General features: G+C 41.9%; 1 protein-coding gene across 3 annotated transcripts; it reads right to left on the bottom strand.

Moving 5' to 3' along the window:
• Positions 1–1,385: 1,385 nt before the first annotated feature.
• On the bottom strand, positions 1,386–17,519 carry RGR (retinal G protein coupled receptor). Of its 3 annotated transcripts, none has more exons than XM_053388238.1 (7): positions 17,348–17,519; positions 9,313–9,469; positions 5,743–5,864; positions 4,237–4,390; positions 3,390–3,507; positions 2,972–3,085; positions 1,386–2,222 (listed from the first exon to the last, which is right to left on the bottom strand). In XM_053388238.1, the coding sequence occupies exons 1-7, from the start codon at positions 17,427–17,429 to the stop codon at positions 2,079–2,081; spliced, it is 891 nt and encodes a 296-aa protein (XP_053244213.1). In that variant the 5' UTR covers positions 17,430–17,519; the 3' UTR covers positions 1,386–2,078. The 3 variants fall into 3 exon arrangements, with proteins under 3 accessions (XP_053244213.1, XP_053244214.1, XP_053244215.1); XM_053388239.1 differs by lacking the exon at positions 17,348–17,519 and adding an exon at positions 13,036–13,171; XM_053388240.1 differs by lacking the exons at positions 9,313–9,469; positions 17,348–17,519 and adding an exon at positions 6,079–6,371.
• Between the last annotated feature and the right edge of the window lie 6,879 nt (positions 17,520–24,398).

Here is a 24,398-nt window from a genome sequence, read left to right as displayed (position 1 = left end):
CAGAGCAAAGTGGCCCCAAGGTAGCTGGTGGAAGCAGTGGATGAGGGGGCATCAGTGGGAGCAGGGGAAGAATGAAGAGGTGATGGTGGTGTGGTGCCAGGAGTGGGGTCCAGGGCACAGGGAGGAGGCAGCTGGTTTGCTGTTTATCATAGACTCATAGCATCATGGAATTGTAGAGTTGGAAGGGACAACAAGGATGAGCCAGTCCAACCCATTGCAACGCAGGGATCTTTGTGCCCAATGTGGGCCTTGAACCCATGACCCTGAGATTAAGAGTCTCAAGCTCTACCGACTGAGCTATCCCAACACTAGTTGGACCTGCTTAAACCTAGCTTTTCATCTGGAGAGCATTAATTTTTGAATGGAAGAATATTCAGTCACATTAGGCCCTGCCTGAAGTCTGCAGTGGTACAACCTGAGCCCTCAACAAAAACTAGGCTGATATGAGAAAGGGGCAATGTATATGCTTGTGCCAGGAGGTGGAAGGCCTTTTATATCATAATAACCTGCCGAAATAGTTATGATTAGCTGCTCCATCTTTTATTCTGTTTGGGCCTTTTTAAAAAAATACTCATTAAGGAAAATTCAGCATGAAGCTCTTCTTAACAGTGACCCATTGGTAATAATGAGTTAGTTTGACACAAGGCAGTTTAAAAACAGGATTGTGTGTGTTCCTTCCTGCCTTGGCTAAAATGAAAGGACTTTAGCATCCATGTCTCTCTCATGCAAGGCATTCAATCCAAAGTTGCTTAGGAACACTGCTTAGCATGGGAGATTCTGTACATGGGAAAGACAATTTTTGTTGTATACTGCAGCCCCAAGAGGGACCCCCCCTTTTCCTTGCTTCTATCTCATCATCATCAGATGATTATATTTCCACTAACTGGGGTTAAAGAATGTTCAACTCTAGCAATGCCAGAATCTGTGGCCTAGGACCTCAGATATAGCAGAAAGCTACAATTACTGCAAACCAGCTTCCAGCCATAGTTTGGAATCTACTTTGGCAGCACCTCACAAACTATGGCTTGTAAGCTGTTGTAGTTTCAGACATAACACCAAACCATAGTTTGGCATAACACCTGCACAGAGCCATTGTGTGTTATTAAACATTCCAGGGTTGCGGGTGGGAACAGCATCAGCATAAGCATCAGGGGGGCTGCCTTTTGAAATCACAATACATCTCAGAACATTAATATAGCAATACAGAACTTGCCAGGCAGATTGCAAAGATGAGAGGCATTAAACCTGCACAACACATTACATAATGAAGACTGATTTGGCAGGCTTGACTGATGAGAGATCCAGTCACGCATCCCTCCGTCAGTTGCCAGATTTAAATAAATGGTATTCATGAAACAGTAAGAATTTTAGAAACAATTCCCTCCTTTTGCAAACACCCATTTTATGCAAATAGGAAAACAGAGGCACAAACACACGGCCCAAATACTGGATACTGCCTTAATCTCTCAACACCCCAGAAATATCCTATGTACAAACAAGCAGGAAGCCTTAACAGATCCCCACTATTTCCCCCCCCCCCTGCTTGGTTTCCTGCAGTTCCATCTTTCAACAACAACAACAAAACAATGTGCTTCACAGCTTGCAGTTCATTTGAGTGACATGTAAAATGAGAGTGACCTGCAGAGGTTAGAGGCATCTTATTTGGCAAATGGCACAGGGCAGATGGAGAGGCAAGTTCGGCAGTGACATTTGCATGGCGTCCTTTCAGTAATGTGATAATTGCTGGTAGACAATGCAAAGCCTTTCTAGTGTGGCACCGCAGTCGATTGGAGTCATAGTAAGTGGTTTCTGCTACTGGATGCCTCCAGTTGGGCCTGCCTCAATTTGGGACTGTTTCACACATTACACAGCAACAAGCCTAACACAGAGTGGGAGACTCAACAAGAGTACGCAACTAAACCTGGATCCCTGGCAAGCATGCCTGTATGACGTACGAGGTTTCAAACACCAATTTGTCACGATATTTTCGAGTGCGCACTTCAAAACCCAACCTAGGTGTACATTTAAGGGATGTAGCGTGTGTGTGTGAAGAGGCCCTTGCTTAATGCCGCAGTGCGTTACTTCGTTTTGTTATCAACTTCAGCTTTCTCAATCTTCTGTCCTGTGAGGAACTGCCATATCCCCCCTCTGTAGTTCTCGTTCCCCAGAGCATAAACCAAAGCATTCACGGCTGGCGAGGTTTTGGCAATAACAGCAGGGATCTGTTAGGAAGCAGAGCATTTAAGGAGGTTAGATAAGGAGGGGTTCGTGTTTACACAGAATTTCATAATGAAATGTATAAGGTCTGGGTGGTAGCCTGATCAGCAACTAATTTTTAACAGCGGCCATGTTTTTCACTGAGCTGGGGCTGATGAAACAACCTCTCCCATTCTTCCAGTCTCTCTCTATTCCTACGTTCTGCCACTTCCAGTTGGGCTTCTTAAATCTGGGGCCCACACAGCCGTTCTTGGCTCTACCAGAGGAGCAAGGGACCGTACATTTCCTCTGGGTTGTGGTGCATTTGCCAGGATCTCAGGTGTGCTCCTCTTTGCCTGGACTCAGTGGCCAGGCAGGGGGCGATGATGTTTATTTCCCCACTGCCATCCATTTATACGGTGCTTTGCAGAGTTAGGCAAAAGTGTTTGGGGAAGACAGCAGAGGGGTGGATGGAGAAGAAAGAGATGGATGGGAACCCAAGAAGCTGCCTTATACCAAGGCAGACCATTGATCCATCTAGCTTAGTACTGCCAGCAGTTCTATGGGATTTCAGACAGGGGACATTTCTAGCCATATCTGGCCAATCCCATGAGGGATTGAACCTAGGGCATTCTGCATGCAAGGAATAAGCTCTGCCATTGAGCTGCATGCTTCAATCTTCTTGCCTCAGGCTTCTGGGTGTTCTTTCTTGTACTCTCCCATTGATACCAAGTGCTTAGAATTGTCTTTGTGCTCTCGGGATATTTTTACATACCATTCGAATTTTGGGGGAGATGAAAGTCACATTTTCAACTGCAGCATAGAAACATAAAAGCGAGTAGGGACCCCAGCAGATGACCAAAGATTTCACTGGCAAACCAGTATTAAACTGGAAAAAACAAGAACAGAGAACGTGGCATTGCGTAAATAAAACTCATATAAAAAGTTAAGATTGATACAGCTAACAAAAATCCTTTGGTTACAACAGGAGCACATGATTTTGAGACAAAATAAATGTTTTCAGCACTTTGCCACAAATAGATTCCCCCTCCCCCTTTTAAATGGCAACCATGAGGAAGTTGAAAGACTGCTTCTTTTGTGTATCAGACTATATAACCAAGCTATAGGAGATTGTTCCTTGAGTGGTAAAGGAAGCTGTGTGCAACCCTTTATATGCTGCAGTATTTTCTTACCTTGAACTGTCCTGTTTTCTTGAATTTGTGATCTACTGATTGATAGGCTGTTAGCATGATGAACACCGGAATCAAGAAATTGAAAAGGGCCAGAGGAATAAGATAGGAAATATAATTCCTGGAGGGGAGACGGGAGGGAGGAAAGGACAGAGATCTGTCATTCTGTTTGCAATGTTATATAACTGATATTAAAAACCACTTAGGAGAGAAAGCATATATTCAATTAGGCTTAGCAAAACATCTTAAGGGGCAGCTCTCTGTGTTAAACATAATAATAGTTCTGTAGGACAACTCTCTCTGGTGGGCTGCCTGATTTCTTCGGAGGCACAATAAGATTAGTGGAGGTGGGGCAGGTGAGGCACAGGGATGGAAAAATCCATCAGTTTCACTTTCTCTCAGTTTCTCATTTTTCTAGCCTTAAGTTCAGTTCTCCACATTAGCTTGCAAACTTTTTAAAAAAACAACCTCACGGAAATCCACCAGCATTTCAATGCAAAATCCTTTGAATATGCATGGTGTTTATTATAGTTTTGCCTCATATAAAAATTTTTTTGCAAAGCAATTTCCCCTAATGCATTTTTGCAAGTGATTGTCACCAACGTGTGTGTTTTATGCATATTTTACCTCAGTATGTGCATTTTTGTACATGTAACATGGCTGCAGAACTGCATTGCACCATTAAGAATGTCAAAGGATGGCTGCGTTTTAGCAGCACAAGAGCGATATTCTGCCAGGCAACCTTTTGCCACTGCCATGTATATGTTTGTCTGTAAAATTCATTTTTACTAGTTGCGCCTCTTTTTATTTTTATTTTAAAGCCACACAGAAATGCCTAGACGGAACACACCTGTCTCCTTTGCTATAGTCCAATGTGCAACATGTTCTTAGAGGCTCATAGTCATATTCACCCCATCCTAGAAGAGGCATCACAGCCCAAAAGCCAGCAAAAAGCCATAGAAATATCACCATGGAAATCACTGAGCCCCACTGTAGCTTACTTCCTGTAAATGAGAAGAAATCAGATTCATAAACTTGGAATGGAAATAAAAGCAGCAACTCTGAGTCAATTGACCAGGGATTTCTATTGAGAGAGTAGGCCGTGGTTAGGGAAAGGAGTGACTAACTTATGCTGAAACAGGGAGTTTCCTCTTTAAGACAATGGATGGTGAAATAAAAAGCCAACCTTCATGAAGTGCATCTTATTTTGGATTTATCTAAAAAAATCTAATATCTGTTTTTCTACACTCCAATGAAGGCTGCTTTAGATTGACTCAAGATGGATACTTAGGACAAGATAATTTTTAAAATTCTGACTTTAAATTGTTCATGGACAATTGAATCCAATTTAAGGTAGAGATAACACTGTCTTCCCTACTGGTGCACAAGACAATTACAATGTCTCATAACAATAGTACTGCATCATGAGCCCTGTTCTACAGGCAATTTACTGTCATGCCCAAGAATTTACTGTCCTACTGTCATGCTTTGGACTTGTAATGTGGCAGAATGAAGTGGAAGCAGATGGTCCTCATGTTTCCTGCTCTCCATGCCAGAAAAGCATCTCCTCTACCTTGGAAAATTGCAATATATCTGGCGCATCTACCAGAATCCAGAAAATGTGGACATTTCCCCCTTCCCTCACCACCCCAAGGCAGCACCATCACATCCATAGCTTTTGTTATTTTCCAAAATATTTCATGGAAGATTATGCTCTCAGAATGTTAACACCCATTTCAGAGCTACTGCAAACAATGTCTGATGCTTTTTAAACTGATAGGTAAAGATGAAGGTATGTATCAAATAAAGTCAACTGGTTAGTGCAAGGACTTCTGCCTGTGCAACAGGACTTCCTCTCTCTCTCCTCTCCCTATGTGCCCTTGCCCCTGCATGTCTCCAAACTGTTCTGGGTTCCCCCCATTCTCCGGAGAAGATTTCAGGAAGGGCACAAGGGGGGCATGCAAGGATGGAAGATGGGCAGAAAGCCCTGTTGCACAGGGGGGAGGTCTTTGTGCTAAAGTGGCAAAACTTCATTCTGCTTTCTACCATAGACCAGCAAACCTCTTTTAAAATTCTAAAGTATTTTATTTGTCATGTTTCCATACCAATTTGTAATACTTTTACCTCAGCTCTCCGTCTTGTAAACCGGGGTGGGTGTAATTTACAATGAACTAATGATCTAGATCAGGCACCCCCAAACTTGGCCCTCCAGATGTTTTGGGACTACAATTCTCATCATCCCGGACCGCTGGCCCTGTTACCTAGGGATGATGGGAGTTGTAGTTCCAAAACAGCTGGAGGGCTGAGTTTGGGGATGCCTGATCTAGATCTATACAAATACCAGGCTAGTACTTACTAGTGCAGTATTGATGATATCGGTCCCAGGCAATGGAAGCTGCAGAGCTAATGCTAGTCAGTGCTGTCAAAAATCCTTGAAACCCATGAATCTGGCAACCATCAGAGCCATAGGGCCAGTATCTGAAAAGAGATAAATGAAAACATTGGAACCTGCCATAGGTGGAGCGATCAGGACACTGATCTCACACCCTACCTGGATAGCAAGCAGGGCCTGACCAAGCCATTTTGCCACCTGAGGTGAACCACAAAATGGCTCCACCCACCCACCTACCCACCAGGGAAGAAGGGCTGAGGGAAGACCTATGTCAGGAACAAGGGGGAAATAAAGATTTACTTTAGGAACAAGGGGGAGTGCAGCGGCAGCAACAGTGGGCAATGCATCCCTTGGAGGCTGAATCTGCTGCCCTTGTGGATCTTGCCACCTGAGGCGGTTTCCTCATCTTGCCAGCCCCGATAGGAAGGCAAAGTGGGCATCACCAGAGTTATGTGGATCCACTCACGCTGTATCTTTTATGTTTGTGTTGTTGGAAGTACAACGGCAGGGAACATTCAGTGTGTGAATTAAGGGGTTAATTCTGTTTCTGTTTTGGCTCACAGCAGACTATGAGTGGCTGGAGGTTCCAGTCAGTTGGGAAAGAATTGCAAGCAAGGAAGACATTTGACAGTTAGTGGCGTTTACAGGGAAAAGCGGCTCTGAAGGAGCTTCTCCTCTGTGCAGGTCTGGCTGAAGAAAAGAAAAACCTATCTGTATATTTCTCCTCAGGTTATACCCTGCTCTTGTTCACTTTACCCTAAGTAAAGTGCCATCCATTTCTCTTTCTTTTTATTCCAATCACTCTGCTAACTGGTTATGTTTTTTTTTTAAATAAATGTTTATTAAAGTTTTACAAATCAAAAAATTCATCGTTTCAGATATAACATTACCATAAATGAGGCTCACATGATAGACAGAAAAACGAAAATATATAACCAAAAATAGAAAAAATAGAGAAAAATCCACTTTCTTACATTTACAAAATTCCATACCCCTCTGTCTTGACCTCCTCACATCCCCCTTTTTTGTGTTCCTCTTTATTCCAATCAATTTCAGCAAATTCAAACCCTTATTTAAACCATGCTTAAATTTATATTCTTCTAATTATTATGTCCCAATTTTTCATTGTTTTAACCCAATTCCTCATCTTATATACTATGACATAATATTATTCTGTTCATAACCCCTTCTCCTTTTTAACATTCTTCTTTTCATTCGCATTTAACCAGATCCCACAAACCCTGTTACCTTCACTTCCCACATCATATTAACACTCAAACATTTTGCAGTGTTTTTGTAAATAGTCCTTAAACTTTTTCCAGTCCTGTTCCATCAATTCTTCTCCCTGGTCACGGATTCTGCCAGTCATTTCAGCCATCTCCATGTAGTCAATCACTTGCGTCTGCCATTCCTCCACGGTGGGTAGATCTTGTGTCTTCCTCTGCTAACTGGTTATGGGCTCAGAAACACTATTGCTGTCACAAGCAAGCGTGGCTCTTTTTTAGGGGGGGGAAGATTTTATTTAAACCTTTCAAGTTTATACATTTCATTAGTTTTACAATCAATTTAACATTTCAAAATTGGACTTCCTTCCCCCTCTTTTTGCGGTTCCTTAAACTTACTTATTTTTAATATCTTCTGCATATCCAAACTCATTTCACTTGCTCATTTAATTATCTACTGTAAATAGATACTCTTGTGAAGCTGTGGGTTATTACAATAATCCTGCTAATGTTTTTATCTGTTTACAATTTATCTGAAAAAAATCAACAAACCATTTCCATTATTTTATAAAAAGTTTGTTATCTTGATTTCTTATTCTTCCAGTAAGTTTTGCCATTTCTGCATATTCTATGAGTTTCTGTAGCCATTCTTCGTTTACTGAGACTTTTTCCTCTTTTGGGCAAGTAGCATTCTTGCTGCTGTAACAGCATAAATAAATAAATTTCTATACGATTTAGGTAGTTCTGTCCCTATAATTCCCAAGTGAGCCTGGCTCTGAGAGAAAAGGAAAGTAAACCTGAAGCAGAACAAAGCATCTGAGGGGAAAATGGGAAGCAGTTCAGGTTTGAAATTGGGTACTGAAAAGCTGAGCAGCAGGAACAACCCACTATGGAAATCCAAACTAGAAATCCTACTGGAAACCCACCTGTGGAAAGTGCTGAGTACAGACAGACCTACTGACAACCCTGAAAAACTGGGCCAAAGAGAAGAGGCAAGCAAGGGAAGCGGAAGATGTGGAAGATGACCAGCTCATTCACATCAGGAAACATGATACAGCTAAGGGGGTGTGGAATGTCTCATACAGACTGTGTGAGCTTGCAGATTTAAGCAATGACCGCTCCCCACATCAGATGGGGGGCGCCTATTGCATGGTCGCGCACAGCCCTCCGGATCCCAGTGCGGCTCCTGGTAGTATGGGCTGGCTTTGCCCACCGCAGGCTGGATACCTGGAGGTCTCTGCCTACCTCAGCCAATCGCACAATCCCGCCTGGGGTGGCGTTGCCAGGGGATCGGCCAGGTAGGGTGACCGCTGTGCCCACACAATGGAAGGTGAATCTTACCTGCGAAGCGTCAGTTGGCTCCAGAGCTTCTCCCACCCTGCCCTCCCTCAGTTAAGCCTTTTTTTTTGCAGGTTAACCTCTTCTCCACAGGTGCGCGGGCACTGCTACGTCATGGTTGAAGGGCCGGAAAGGAATTTTCCTGCATTGGCAGGTTTTGCCTTTCCCATAGCAAAACGCCACAACTTTGGCGGTTTCAGGCCTTGGGCAGAATCCTTTAGTCTATCTTCCTAAATGGGGGGGGGCGTGAAGCAGTGGTCCACGCCCCCCTTGCGGCAGTGATCCCAGGGTTCCCTGTTAAAGGGGTCTTGAGGGGGGATGCATTGGCCATACGCCAAGAGGTTGTCATTGCTTTCCCCTGTGACGGCGGCAAAATGGGGGGTGGGCTCTTTGCTTGGACATATGTTCTCCAGAGCCAGCCCAATCGCCACACATTCTGGATAACCCTGATGTCTCCCCCAGCTGGGGATTTGGGAAGGATAAACTCCCAATGCCTGAGCAAAGGTCTCCCTACATCTGAAACTTAATAAAGTTGTGGCCAATTTGAATCCCATAGCATGTTGTCTTGTCATTATTCCACTCGGGGGTCGCCTGGGGTTTGGGGGACTCCGCCTGCCTATGCAATAAGATGTATATGCTGTGCAAACTGTATGGAATCTGGATGCATTGCTCCATTCTATCCTGACTCACTGCACATTGACACTTCTTACCAGGAGCTAACCCCAAGTATAGGAATGGTCAGTTTAAGAAGACTGGGAGCTTCTACTATATAGAATTTTAAATTTTGTATGTCCAGACATTGTAGCACCCTAATTTATTTTCAAAGCAGCATGTGTGAGTATCATACCTCTGAAATACATTAGTTTATCAGTGGCTTAAAAGGACAGATAAAACACATCAATTGTCATTAACACTTTTTTTTTTAGTGGAAAGGCACGTTATATTCTTGAATAAATGAATAAATAAAATCTACCTTAAGAAACTAGAGAAAGCTGCAATGAATGCATTGGTGCAGATTCCACAGTCGGACAGTGCAAGGTTGAAAACCAGAAAGTTGCCAGGCGTTCGAAGTGATTTGATTTTCCAGAAAGAGATGATGGTCAGCAAATTCAGAGAGAATCCAAGCAGCGCTGAAAACAAGCACAGGTTTAAAAGGGTTGTTTTATAACTTTTGCTCACGCTTGGACTCAGACGGACCAGAACAAACTACCGTACACCAGCCATACCACCAAGCATTCAACAATGCCCCAACTTTTCTTACTCACATAGTTACTTTTGTATCCCTGTATCTATCTATAACAATCAGAGTTGGCTTGGACTAGTTATGACAAGGAATCAAATTGAAACATGATTTGCATAAAAATAGGGGGTGGTGTCCAATGCTATTCTTCTAGCTAGTGAAAGAGAGTTTTGCATGCCCACACCCAACTAAGATAACTGGTCAAAAGAAAGAACAAAAAAACTGGACAAATATCAGAAGGGGGAAAGGGTTAACTTCACTCCCTCATCATGGTTCCAGTGCAAACTGGGCTTGACCACCCAGGGCTGTTTTTAAAATTAAGCACAATAACTGTGGCAAAACACATTTTCAGTTTTCCTGCATCATGCGTCATTTGGTTCTTTGCTTTTACTTGCATTTTTTAATTATAAAAATAGCATAGTGTTTTCCTTATTGGCATTTGTTCCTCACCAAACAACAACCAACTGTTAGTAACCCAGTTAAGAGATGCAGCCTTTTCCAACCTGGTGCCGTCCAGAGGTTTTAGACTAAAATTCACACTAGCCCCAGACAGGATCAGTCTGTGTATCTCTAGCACACCTCTATTTTTCTCCATTTATTAAAAAGGGGAACAAATTAAATTCATTTTCCAAGAGACCAATGTGGGTTACAGTAGATCCCAGTCTATTGTTTTAATACTTTGCATTTTTTTAAAAAAATCTAAACATGTTCAGCAAACATTCATGACAAATAAACAAGGAATTATATTATGCAGATTATAAATATATATAGATTATATAGAATAGATTATATAGATGACAAACAACTCAGGTTTATGGAAAGCTAAATTTGGTATGACAAAAGACTTGAATGGTTGATTAAAAGGAGGTGGAAGAGAGAAAGGATTACAAATTATTCAATGGAATAGCTGAAACAAAATTGGTTAATTCTCAACGTATTGATGGATGGCCCTCAGTAGGAAAGTATGTGTGGGTAAAAGGATCAGACATGCTCTTGTCTGTAAAATGGTGAGATGTTAATACCACTAGTACTGCCAGTCAGGTGACTGTAAGCATGCCATCTTGAGTTTGCCATCTTGAGTATGCCATCTTGAGCTAGGAGCTCCCTCAGCCTCAGGAGCAATCCTAAGTGTGCCTTTGAGCAAGATGGTATAACTGAAGCTTCAGAAAAATCAAATCTCCCATGAAAGCTATCTGTTGTTTGCTGAAACCATCTGGAAGTCTTCCTGAGTTGCCCTGCAATAATTCCCAGTATCCTCAAATTTCCAAAGCACAAGTGTGCAGGATTATTAGAGGCACTTATCATGGTGTACTGGGGTTGCAATCTTAACTCTTCACGCCATTCTGATCTCCCACGGCCCCAGTTAGGACTGCTCTGCCTGTGAACTAAAATGACCTTGGTCCTTTATATTTTTGGGAGAAAGCCACAGCTCTGCTTTGCATGCAGAAGAATAAATCTTCAAGCCTCAGCATCTCCAGGAAAGCCTAGGAGAGACCCCTGCCTGAAATTCGGAAGAGCCACTGTCAATCATTCATTGTAGATAATACCGAGGTAGCTGGGGATCATAGAATTGTAGATCTGGAAGGGACCATGAGGGTCATTTAGTCCAACCCCCTGCTATATATATTTGCTCAGAACTGAGGTCCACTGTGTCCAATTAAGTGTGCATGGTATCAGAATTTGAATGATTCCTTCTACTTTATGTGACATCCATTATACTGCTGGATAGTTATAATCGAGGGGCCAGATTCAACTAAATAAAGCTAGTGAGAGCCAGTGCCATGGGTCCTCTTAGCGCAACACAGCTTCTCCCCTCACTTCTCATGCTTCCCCAAATCTGCCCCCCCCCCAAATCAGCTCTGAGGAGTCTGGAGAACACCCAGAACAGCATTGGGGGGGGGGAGAGGGGAAATTGTTCCATCTGGCAGCAGAAATGCTTTCAATTTCTGAATTCCATCTTAAGACATGATGTAGCCAGAGTTAAGTAATCTTAATTCCCATTGATTTAAACAAGAGCGTTAAACACACGTGCTTAGTTTTGTGCCATGGATATCAATGAAACTGGATCGTGCCCTGCATTTATTACAAAACTTCAGCGGTGGACATCTGACTTACATTGTTCTTTTTCCTGCGGAGATAATCCCTTGAAAACCCACCACCAACATATTTTTACTAAGACTGTGGCTGCAACCTTAAATACACCTACCTGGCAGTAAGTCCCTTCAAACTCAATGGGGCTTACATCTGGCTGCAAATTTACAGATTTGTATTGTAAATGTATCCGTCATCCACACAACTGGATTGGAGGTCAAATATTTTCCCCAGTCAAAGAATTGAACAGTTCTTTTTGACCATTAGAACAGGACCAAAATACATCAGCAGGAATGAAAGCATTTTTTTCGCTTGACAGTGATATATGCCACCATCAAATTTCATATGCATAGAGTCATCACACATGGAGTATACTTCAGCTACAAAGTGACTGATTTCAGTAAGACAGATGCATTTTTTAATTCTTTGAATTTTTCATTCCTTGGGAACTAAAAGTGTGTTTAATTTTTACCAGATTGCCTTCTTTTATATCATTTTAAAAGTCAGCAAGCAATTATCTGTGTTTTTAGTAACAACATTAAAAAGCACAGTAAAAGGGAAAAAAAGGTACAAAACTTAACAGGTTTCAGCCGAAGTATAAAAACGAAACTATAAATAACCAAAAGGATCAGAATTCTCAGCTAGGCTGTTTGCTAATTTATCACTAGCACAACTGTCTGTGAAGCTGAGACACCCAGCTAATTTATTACTAATGCAAATGCATTTGCACAGTCTGTTGAAATTCCTACAACAAGTTATGTGAAGAAGAAGAAATAGAGGCAAAATCCATTTAGCTGGACTTTTGAGACAGGTTTTTCTTTTGTGAGTATGACATGCTTAAAATCCAGTGCTGTTGAATGATGTGTCCTTCAGCCTATTTTGGGCATCTTCATTCAAGTATACAAGATTCTGTTATATAACCTTGTTAGGTGAAAAAAAGATGGGCACAAATGGAAAGCGATGAGTTTCAGAATAAACAGTAAGATATGAACCATCTGTATGAATCCTCAGTCCTAAATGCAAAACCACCTTTTAAGTCCATACGGAACAGAAACAATAAAGATCTTTATTCCTGGAATCCTTCAAAACAACAAACTTAACTTTTGCTCCTCAATAGCCTTGTTGCATAACATGCCTTGCAAGCAACCTCTGCCCTGTTTCATAAAGGCATAATGAACAATGGCGTAGCCATAGAAACAAGATTTACCCTGAAGCCTATACTGCTCTATTGAAAGTGTTATGTGGTTATATATAATCTTTCCCCCTTCTTCTTCAAACCACAGTTTTGCTTGAGCAATGAAACAGCAAGAAGGTCTGATCTGATCTAAGAATTCTCTGACCACACCACCCTTCATCCCAGCTTACCTTCTGCCATCATCAGGGTGCCCAAACCAAAGACTTCAACTTCAGTGAAACCTTCAGGGAGAGTGTGTGGTGTTGCCATCTTTAAAGCAGCAAGGCCAGACTAGCTTAGGCTCTGCCTCCCCTACTAGCAAACTCCAAGTGACAATCTCTCTCCTTTTTTTTTGGCTAGATGTTCTGACTCTTCCGAAAGCCTAAAGCAGCTTCCTTCTTAAAGGGCCAGTTGGTGCATGGACATGGACTGAGTACAGTACAGTGGTACCTTGGGTTACAGATGCTTCGGGTTACAGATGCTTCAGGTTACAGACTCCGCTAACCTAGAAATATTACCTCTGGTTAAGAACTTTGCTTCAGGATGAGAACAGAAATCACGCACTGGCAGCGGAGTGGCAGCGAGAGGCTAAAGTGGTGCTTCAGGTTAAGAACTGTTTCAGGTTAAGAATGGACCCCCAGAACGAATTAAGTTCTTAACCTGAGGTAGCACTGTATTATGAGAAATGAGCTCTCTGTGCAACCTTTTCCAAAATCCCCATAATACAAGCAACTGACAGCAGTCACCTGCCATTACCAGTAAGCTCTGAAAATTATAGTTCACAGAGGGGGAAACAAAACAGGAATGTGCTGTTGGTCTTTACAGCAGTTACTGTTGCAATATGGATAAGAAATTAATCCATTCCTGGTTTTATGCTTATGTAGATTGAGTGACCATTATTTCACCCAAGTTTTCCTCTCATTTGTGTACAGCTTAGGCTTCATATGACCATGCATGCAATCATTTAGCTCCAACATAAATCTCAAGTAACAATGGAGTCTAGCCCAACTCCCATTGCTATCTACCTTACAGAAGAGCCCTAGCTTTGTCTACACAGAAGAATGTCCTACTGAATTCAGTGGGGCTTACTCCCAGGTAAGTGGGGTTGGCATAGCAGACTTAGTCTGAAAACCAAATAAAGTACTGTGGTGAACAGCTATTTGAGTAAGGTAATTGTCTTAGCTAATGGTCAGGGGTCCCTTTACCTTTACCTTTTACTTTAATTTTCTTAGATAATTTGATATGTAACCATAGCTTGCTATCTCTTTCTCTTAATAAATGGCCTACTTGGGCCTCCATACAAATACATTTATCGTGGGTAAATAACCACTAATTACAAACAAATTACATAATGTTAAGCTGCCTTTATCATTTAATTCACTTACATGTTAAATGAGCGACTCAGAAAATGAAATGAGACTTTAAGAGAGCGAACCAAACTCTTTCAAAAACTAGGAACATGGGAAGCTGTCTTATGCTGAGTCAAACCATTAGTCCATCCATCTCAGGACTGCCTACACTGACTGACAGCCGCTCTTCAAGGTTTTAGAGGCTGACACTCCCAGCCCCATTCAGAGATGCTAGGGACTGAACCTGTGACCTGCATGCAAAGCAGACATGCTATAGCTGACCTATGGCCTTTCCCCATGAAATTACCTCAGTGTGAAATGACCATCACAATGAAATATATGATCAAATAAACAGCAGAGCTGTTACCTCTGATGAGCAGATTCCATAGTTTCATAGAAAAACACAGTGAAACATGCAAAATCCACATGGATGCACAGTCTTATCCCAGCTATGAAAACTTTGATAAAGCCTCTTTGGCATCCAGCTTAAATAATAAAGTACCACACAACTCTATAAAATAAATTCACCTGACTACAATTGCTCATTTCTCCATGCCCATAATGATTTTAGGTTGTCACCTGAAAGCCTGCGAACAATGGATTAAGCAGTAGTTCCAAAGGCTATTCTGGAAAATCATTTTAGTTCCCGGGTTTCTTTTGTTTCAGGATTGCTTCTTGCATCCATAGCTGGTCTTCATAAACTATGCAGAGCATCTGAGAAATGGCAAGACCTTTTAATCTGAGCTATGAGGTCTTAAGCAGCTTCAGTCTCTCAACTACAATGGAAAGAATAGCACTGACCTATACTACAGGGTATATTATTAAGTATAATGTAATATTTTAAGGATGATATATAATAAAAAGTGCTTTGAGCTTCTAAAGTGAAAAATAAATGCTAAATGTTATTACATTTACAGTTCCCACCAGCTTTTGAAGGTGTACTAGGTGTTTTGAAGGTATTCTATTGTTCTAGGCACGTTTTGCGACAGGCAATTGCATTAACGCGAGCAGTTTCTGAGCTCTGGGTACAGTACTGAGCCTAAGATTTCAGATTAAAATGGCCACTGCTAGGCAGGGAAAGGACTAGACCATGTGAAAAATGAACGTAAGATATTAGCTGAAGTTCATTCATTTTCAGCTTTGTTTTCTTGCTATAAAAAAGCACACCTGGACATTCCATTGTTGTGCCCATAACCTAGGTTTAAGGTGCAACTTAGCTAGCATTCATATCTCAGTTTCTAACTCTGGTTCCACTATATGATTCATCTCTGTCTTATGCAGAATTTCCACGAGTGATGCACATTCCTGGCATGGAGATTCTGTAATCATTGGGTGAACCAAGTGGTGAGCAGATGTCAAGTGTCTGGTCTTCTGCATTGTGGGATTCTCTTTTGATGGCACCCACATTAGGATTTGGACCTCGTATTTGACGTGACTCATATATTTCAATGAAATCAATGGGTCTTATTTCCAAGGAAAGTATGGAAGAAACCATGAAATATGATGGTGCAATCAAAATTGATGTTCACCTATACCAGTCTGATATAGTAGTTACTATTGTAATCCTATTTCCTGATCTATTGTCTGTGGTTCTGGAATTGAGAGCCTTCAATTCTTAGTGGAAGCACCATATTATGAATGTGGTTATTATTATTAGTTCTATTTAACACAGGCTTCCTTCCTTCCTTCCTTCCTTCCTTCCTCCCTCCCTCCCTCCCTTCCTTCCCTCCCTCCTTCCTTCCTTCCTTCCTTCCTTCCTTCCTTCCTTCCTTCCTTCCTTCCTTCCTAGGTCATATCTGCATTTCATCCAGTCTCCATCCCACCTCCAGTTCATCTAAATTGTAGAAGACATAACCATAGTAACTACAATGACCCTGAACACAACAGTATTCCATCACATCTATTTTTCATTGCTTCAAACCCTCCAACATTTTTCCCAGTTGAAAAACGGAGACACTTTTGTAACATTCATATTGTCACTAAGAATCACCACCTGGACATCAGTGCCCGTTATAGTCCTCATACGCTGTATCAAGATACATATAATGAATCACGTTACTCTGCAATGGTCTATCTTGCAAGGGTATCTGTAAACTGGCCATAACCTTTTCCTAAAAGTGTTTAACAATAAACCTGGGTTTCGTTATCAGAGACAGGTCTTGGGGATAGATGCCCAGGACCCCACTCAGAAGAACAAGGTATGTGTGTGACAAGATGCAACAAACCTGGTTTATCATATTTGGAAAGGGATGAAATAAGCCATGTTACTATTTACAGATGCCACCGCCCCTTCAACAAGATAGGTAAGAGGTCTAGAGTCAGCATTTGCAAGGGCATGATGAGAACATGCAACCTTTCCCCTCTCCTCCAGTGTACAGCAGGGATTATTGACTTGCACCACTGATATTACTATGGAACAGCTGCAACTCAAATAAATTCAGCAATGCTTGCAATCAGTGATGGGAGGAAGGGAAGAAAATGCACTGGAAGATTGTGCCCTTGTGAGTGCATTTCCTAGAGTAAGTTGCAACCCACCTCCCATTGCACTATCTATCTTCTAGAGACCCAGAGGAGGGGCTTGAAACTTGAAGGATACTGTTGTGCAACGTGTTAACAATTTTAAAAAGCCATTCATAGCATGTTCCACAAAGCTGATTTATCAAGATCAAATGCAAAGCATAAAGGAAAATAAAGGCCCGTCCATGATAAATAGGTAAAGGGACCCCTGACCGTTAGGTCCAGTCGTGATCTACTCTGGGGTTGCGGCGCTCATGTCGCTTTATTGGCCGGGGGAGCCGGCGTTTGTCCGCAGGCAGCTTCTGGGTCATGTGGCCAGCATGACTAAGCCGCTTCTGGTGAACCAGAGCAGCACACGGAAATGCCGTTTACCTTCCTGCCAGAGTGGTACCTATTTATCTACTTGCACTCTGATGTGCTTTCGAACTGCTAGGTGAGCAGGAGCTGGGACTGAACAACAGGAGCTCACCCCGTCGCGGGGATTCAAACCGCTGACCTTCTGATCGGCAAGTCCTAGGCTCTGTGGTTTAACCCACAGCACCACCCGTGTCCCCTCCATGATAAATAGGGGTGGTTAAAGTATATGTGTTGACTTCTATTTCTGACGCCATTTTTATTTGGAGCTACCCCAGCTTACCTTCTACCAGCAGGGCGGTCCCAATACTAAACACCTCTAATTCAGTGAAGCCTTCAGGAACAGGGTATGCCGAAGTAACCATGTCTGCAAGAAAAAAGCACCCTATTTTGGGCTCTCCACCCCAGCCACAAAAGTGACCCGATCACTTCTTTTCACTGAATTTCCCAGTAGTCTAAGACATCCTTCCTTCTTAAAGGGCCAATCCGCGTGCTGACACATGAAAGTTCTTATAGAAAAGCTTTGAGGCTTTAATGCCAGCATGGCAATCCTTACAAAAATGCCCTTAATGAGTCCGTCAGAATCCCCATCTCCCCGCACCCCCTGCAACTGCTGTAAATCGCATTTGTGTATTGTGGCAAAAGGAGAAGCATTCACAGAAATCACAACAGGCTCTTTGTAGGGATGAAATTTAAGAACGCCCTCCGGTTAATTCTGCAACACTGGGAAAGAATTAAAGGATGCTGGAATGGCCAGTGGGGGAGTGAGAGGTAATTGGGGAGTGACCTGAATAAAAGCAACAAATGTTATTCAATGTCTAATTAGGGGAAAGGGGACAAAGGGAATTTCTGGAGCACGTATTTTGTTGTTCTTATGAAAGAAATCCAATGGCCAGCAATTTTTGTGAAACTGTTTTCCTCCTTTCTGGTCCTGTTTTGTAATGGGCTGCTAATAACTTTGCAGATGAGCAAACCACAGTTACATATCTGAGCTGCTCCCAAAGACAAAGCCTGCTCAAAAGGCTATGGCCCCTTGCAAGTTGGTGCCCGCTGCTGCAAGTCCCACTAAAAGCTGATTCACAAAATACATTTCAAACTTGGGACCAGTTAGAGGTGCTGGCCAATGCTCAGCTGAGCTGCTACAAAATGCTAGGCCATGTGTCAAATTTGTTGTCTAGTAGAACTTATGTTATTGCTAGGAAGGATGGATGGATCTGCCAGTTTTGGTTCTCTCCATTTCTCATTTTTCTAGTCTTAAATTCAGCTTTCCACATTTCTGAACAAGTTGGCAATTGTTTCAATAATAACAAAAAATGCTTGTGAAAATTCATCCGCATGTTAGTGCAAATTTCTCTGACTAGACACATTTTTGCAATGTGACTTTCTCTTACAATGCATGCTTGTGTGCTGTTTTCACTGCTGTGTAGCCATTTATGCACACTAAACCTTATCATATGCATTTCTCTACACATTACTTGACTGGAGTACTGCATTGCAAAATTCGGAGAAGTGCAATTTTTGAAGAATGGCTGCCTTTCGGTTCACAAATTGTTTCAGAAAGTGTGAATTTGGCAGGTTCATCATCAGAAGTGAGAGACTGAGCAGAAGAAGCAATATTGCATTCCCCTTTTTCTTCTCCCAATCCATCAAGATGACCAAGGCCGATATCATCCCCGAACACAGCCTGAACTTGGACTGAGATGGGTCTAGACAATCAGTTTCATCCAAGAATACCTGCAGCTGCTTCACCACAACTCGCTCAATCACCTACCCAAAAAAACAACGTATTAGCATCCGGCCAAAAACTATTGTAGACTAAAGGGCACCACTCCATCACATTCACCATATCCTGGACCTACCCAGACATGCTGTGCCAGCTAGATTTTATTAACCTCAAGGGACAGGGCACATGGCTGGATGCATAGATACAAGAACCTTGTCAGGGTTCTCAATCCACATCAGCTGAAATTGATCTCATAAAACCTGGCCAGATGTGTCACTGGAGAGCTCACTTGCTTCTGCACAAACTATGTCATCAATAACACGATGAAGATGAACACAGTTTATGAAGCCTAACACTTTGTTTTCAAGTAGTGTTGTCATCTTGGGTTGGAGAGGCACATGCCATGTTACTCTTGTCTGAAATGTGTTCAAATGGCCAGGCAACCCATGTTCAGGCGGAAAAGAACTAAACATTTGGAGTTCTTACTTCCACCGGAAGTTCATAAATCAATCTCTAGACCAGAGGAGGAAAAGCTGTGATCCTCCAGATGTTGCTGGAGTCCATCTCATATCAGCCCCAACTGAAGTGGTCAAGGATGATGGGAGTTGGAGCTCAGAAACATCTGGATGGTCACAGGGATCTGCAACAGAAGCAAAGTATTTTTATTGACTTTGTTAAAGTGGGGATAGCACTAAAAAAATAAAAAACCAACAGGTTACTAAATTGGGGGCATAATGTATTAAGCTATGAGATGTTGTTGTTGTTGTTTAGTTGTTTAGTCGTGTCCGACTCTTCGTGATCCCATGGACCAGAGCACGCCAGGCACCTCTGTCCTCCACTGCCTCCCGCAGTTTGGTCAAACTCATGCTGGTAGCTTCGAGAACACTATCCAACCATCACGTCCTCTGTCGTCCCCTTCTCCTTGTGCCCTCCATCTTTCCCAACATCAGGGTCTTTTCCAGGGAGTCTTCTCTTCTCATGAGGTGGCCAAAGTATTGGAGCCTCAGTTTCAGGATCTGTCCTTCCAGTGAGAACTCAGGGCTGATTTCCTTAAGAATGGGTAGGTTTGTTCTTCTTGCAGTCCATGGGACTCTCAAGAGTCTCCTCCAGCACCATAATTCAAAAGCATCAATTCTTCGGCAATCAGCCTTCTTTATGGTCCAGCTCTCACTTCCATACATCACTACTGGGAAAACCATAGCTTTTACTATACGGACCTTTGTTGGCAAGGTGATGTCTCTACTTTTTAAGCTATGAGATAGAGCAATCTTAAGGATGCTAACCTGCCCCATCTGGGTTAGTCAAAGTGTATTAATAGGTCTCAATGAGGCTGAAAATGTCTTAAACTTTATTGGAATGCCAGACAAAGCAGGATAATTGATAATTCTTTCCCATTATTTTTTGCATTATTTTCTGTTTGGCTACAGACTGTATGACCTCAATCTCAAAACGTCCTGTACACATGGCCTTTGTCTATTCTGTGCATTCACAAAAGAGCTGCAGGCTTGATTTCTTTCTCCTACACATTCAAGCAGAAGTAGAGATCCAGGCACGGCAGTCTATTCAGTGCCATCCACTTACAAACCGTTAAAATGGGATTACGAGCCTGTGCTGCTATAAAACCTTTTTTTTCTGTGTCTCTGCTGTCGATTGTTAAACGGCCTTTCCATTATGATGTTCATGAAAAAGGAGAGCAGAGTGTTCTAGGGAGAGGACAGGGCTGTTGCATAAACTCTCCTTTCCAATTGTCTCCTGTGTGCTCTTTTGGTGAGGTCCAAAAGCCTCTTGTTTTGATTTCTCCTGAGATTACACGGTACAAACAGTATGGGTGCAATCAATAAAGAACATCTCTTGTTCTGGCCTTGTGCCCGTGCCCTTCTGGTCTCACATTTATTTCATTCTCTGCAGCACAAAGTAGTTTCTTTGTTTTGTTTTTGCTAGTAAGCACTTATTGATAAGCCAATAAAGTCGGGGCAAATTCAGAAAAGAGACTTTCAAGTGTCAGAATTCCAGAAATGAAAATGCTCTATTCAGCAACTGGTGAGTGAGAGGGGATAGAAAATATGTTGAACTGGGGAGACCTGAACTTGAGTTCCCATTCAAACTTTAACTCTGTCTCACATTCATTGGAATACAGTAGGGTTGCCATATCCCCAAGAGTGAAAATCCGGTTTTATGAGATCAGTTTTGGGGGATCAAAGTTGTTGAGCTTTTTTGAGGAACATTTCCCAAAAAGACATTCATTTTGGGGGTTTTATTAGATTTTTAAAAATAAAACTTCAGCAAAAATCTGCCCAGGCGCCATTTTTCTTAGTGATTCCAGGACGTGTCCAGGAAAACCAGGACGTATGGCAGCCCTGGAATGCAACAAATCTTCCAGGGCAAACAAAGTAAAGAATATGAAGTAGATGAAGTAAATTCATATTTCTATTTTTTTTTATTAAGCTTTTGAAATAGCTAGTTTGTATTTCCTTGCCAAGTCACCACTGGCAGAGGAAGGTGGGTGTGGTAGGTACGGCCTGCCCCGGGTGTCATCCCTGAGGGGGGGTGACATTGCTGCCCTGCCCCCCTGGGATATTCGCTGCAGGCAGTGGCGCCTCCCTGGGATGCTCACTGTGGGCAACATCCCCCGTGCTCCCCGCCCTCCCCCTATGGGATGCTAGCCCTGCAGGGAGCTAGCCCCACCCCACGGGTGACTAGCCCCGCCCCCGGGTGCACAGCATGTGCGCCGCTCCAGGTGTCGGAGCAGCTAGCTCCACCTCTGCAAGTCACACAGCTGAAGTCAATAGCCAGTTTCACCAACCCTATTAATTATACATTGGTCAGGCTTTGAGAAATACTCAGCAAACTCCATGGGGACTTTTTGTTATTTGATCGACTTCTTGGAACTTTGGATCCACTAAAATTCGCTTCTACCATTGTGCCTGTACTAGTCTATTCCCAGTGTAAGTAACTTAGGAATGCCCCATTTCAGCAGCTTCTTCTGTTTGCCTTAGTCCATGGCAAGGATATTTTAGAGAAGGTTTGTCTCCATGCTTTTAGGATCTTACGGGTTGGATCCAATATCATCAATTGCATGAAGTGTTCAAGACAGATAAGAAAAAAGGTTTCTCGAACGAAACTTCATTATTAGAAAAAGTGTTATTACAAAACAAAACCAAGGTAATATAAAAAATATATGATACACTATTGGAGTGGGAGGTCAAAGACGAACAGGTCAAGGAGATAATGATCAAGTGGGCTTTAGATATTGGGGAAACCATTAACTTAACAGCATGGGAAAAACTATGGAGAAAGAACTGGAAATTTACAGCCTGTGAAGTATTGAGGGAAAATCTAATCAAGATGCTTTATAGATGGTACTTAACACCTACCAAAATAGCTAAAATGTTATAAGACAAAAACAAATCTGTGCTGGAGGTATGGTAAAATGGAGGGGACACTTATATATGTTTGGTGGACCTGTGAAAAAATAAAAAAGATTCTGGAACATAGTATATGACAAGTTTAAAAAAATGTTTAAGTATAACTTTATGAAAAATATAGAAGCTTTTCTACTAGGGATAACGGACACAGGTATAGCAAGAGAAGATCAGAAAATATTCCTCTATGCCTCAGGAGCAGCAAGGATCCTAACTGCTAAAAACTGGAAAAAAGAAACTGTGCCACCAAAAAAGGAATGGCAAGACAAACTGTTAGAGTATATTGAACTGGCTAGATTAACAGAGGCAATTAGAGATCACAGTAGACAAGAGTTTCAAAAAGCATGGGGAAAATGCAGAGAAAACAGTGCCCTAAAATACATACCTGGACTTGTTTCAATTAATGTCTGCAGCAGACTTTGTGGATATTTAAGGTATAATTAGAAAAAGCTTAATAATTATTCATAAAGGAAACAGCTTATAAGAAGTAAATAAGGAGGCCAGATACAGGATAAAGGAAGTCTTTTATTTGATTGTTTGTATTGTTGTATGTTATGTTAACGTTTAATTAAGGTGGATTTCTGTATTGAGGGGTGGGGGGTTTATGTTATGTTGTAAATAAAATTTCCAATAGAGAATTCAAAAAATAAAAAATAAAATAAGGATCTGCAATGATTCTGTTGTGGCCATGATAAGGCTGAGCCCAAACTGCTCACTTCATCTGAGATTCATTTCCATGAGTGTCAAAATTGTGTCATTCCCAGCAATTCTTCGTGTCCATTGTGAGCACACTTGTACTGATTTTATTGGGGTTTTTTTGGGGTGTGTGTGCTTATTGTTATTTTTTGTCTGTCTATTATGCTTATTTCCTCACATTTCTGTTTCTGCAAAAATGCAAAATGTGTATGCTTCCTTTCACTGGCTAATTGGCATTCCCAAGGCAGTTTATAGAGGAATAAAAATCCCAATATTGTAAAATAAACAAACAATAAAACTACACAGCTTAGGATAAAAACCATTTAAGTCATATTGGCCTTGGAAAGCTACATGATTTTGTTCAAGTTGTTGCAGCATTAAACCTGATAGGATGATGTGATGGATACTTGTAAACAAAATTATGTGGCTTACTATAGCCAATACATTTAAAGGCGTGCAAAGGGGGAAAATGAATTCATTTTTATTTGTTTTCTTTTTAAGTATTCATTTGTTTTGTTTTCAGTTTGCTGAAAATTGCATTTGTTCCTCTGTTTTCTGCAGAAGAGCCGAATTATGACTTCTGCTTGTTTGATCCAAATGGCGTGACATTTGCAGCCCCTCATGGCATTCATCACTCCAAATTACAGATAGATAGGACAATGGAAAAGGGTTGGAATCTGAATACACTCTGAGATTTATTGATTTATTTAGTGTTAGTATTTAATTTTTATTGTTGTTGGATAGAACCATCCATGTTATTGAAAGACTGCATTTGTTTTGAACATTTTGTAATGTCAATCCATCATCACAATTTTTCTTTTGAAAATCAATAAAATATTTTTTCTTAAAAAGAAGAAGAAGAAGAAAAGAGAAATCCTATATGATTCACATTGCTTTCAGTGGAAGACCCGGCTGAATTTCTCCTGCTTCTAGCTTCAGTGTTTTTGATTCTACTGTAATGAAATTTTATGAATTCTATGTGCAATTTTGGGCAAATGGTTGACAGGGCCGGAAATGATTTTTTTCTCTCAACTTCATCAGCACTTGGTTGGTTCCCCGCCCCACCTTTCTCTTTTTGAAATTATGGCCTTCCTTTGTTAGGTATAAGAAAGTTTGCATGACAAGGCCCCGTGCCCCGTGGTTCCCTTATACACATGGACACGGATAAGTTAGGTTAATGTGCAAAAAATAGGCCAAAACTTTACTGTTTACAGATGTGAGCGGTTTGGCTTAGGCACTGGGTGAAACCAGACTATATCTTGACTCCTGCCCATCTGCAGGGAGTCTCCTAAGGGTAAGCCACCAGTAGGGGGAGCCCTATGATATACATCAAATTGGGGCACCTCCAGGGCCCCCGATGGGGGCGTGGCATGGCCCTAGCCCACGTCCAGGCTACGGACAGAATCCACACACCCGGATCCCTTAAAAGGGATACTCTTATTGAGGAGGGGCAGGCAGAGGCTATAACCATCCTTCCCATCACAAAGGCTTAC

This window comes from Podarcis raffonei, chromosome 5 (assembly GCF_027172205.1).
Source record: "Podarcis raffonei isolate rPodRaf1 chromosome 5, rPodRaf1.pri, whole genome shotgun sequence".
Taxonomy (NCBI): domain Eukaryota; kingdom Metazoa; phylum Chordata; class Lepidosauria; order Squamata; family Lacertidae; genus Podarcis; species Podarcis raffonei.
The sequence above is the reverse complement of the archived record's forward strand: the minus strand, read 5'-3'. Positions and strand labels throughout refer to the sequence as shown.

Excerpts from the sequence above, each read along its gene's own strand:
- RGR (XM_053388238.1), bottom strand. The coding sequence starts at position 17,429 with ATGGTTACTTCGGCATACCCTGTTCCTGAAGGCTTCACTGAATTAGAG. Across the intron at positions 5,865-9,312 it reads GCTTTCTCTAGTTTCTTAAG|ATACTGGCCCTATGGCTCTG; the intron begins GTAGATTTTATT and ends ATCTCTTTTCAG. Across the intron at positions 3,508-4,236 it reads GACTATAGCAAAGGAGACAG|GAATTATATTTCCTATCTTA; the intron begins GTGTGTTCCGTC and ends TCTCCCCTCCAG.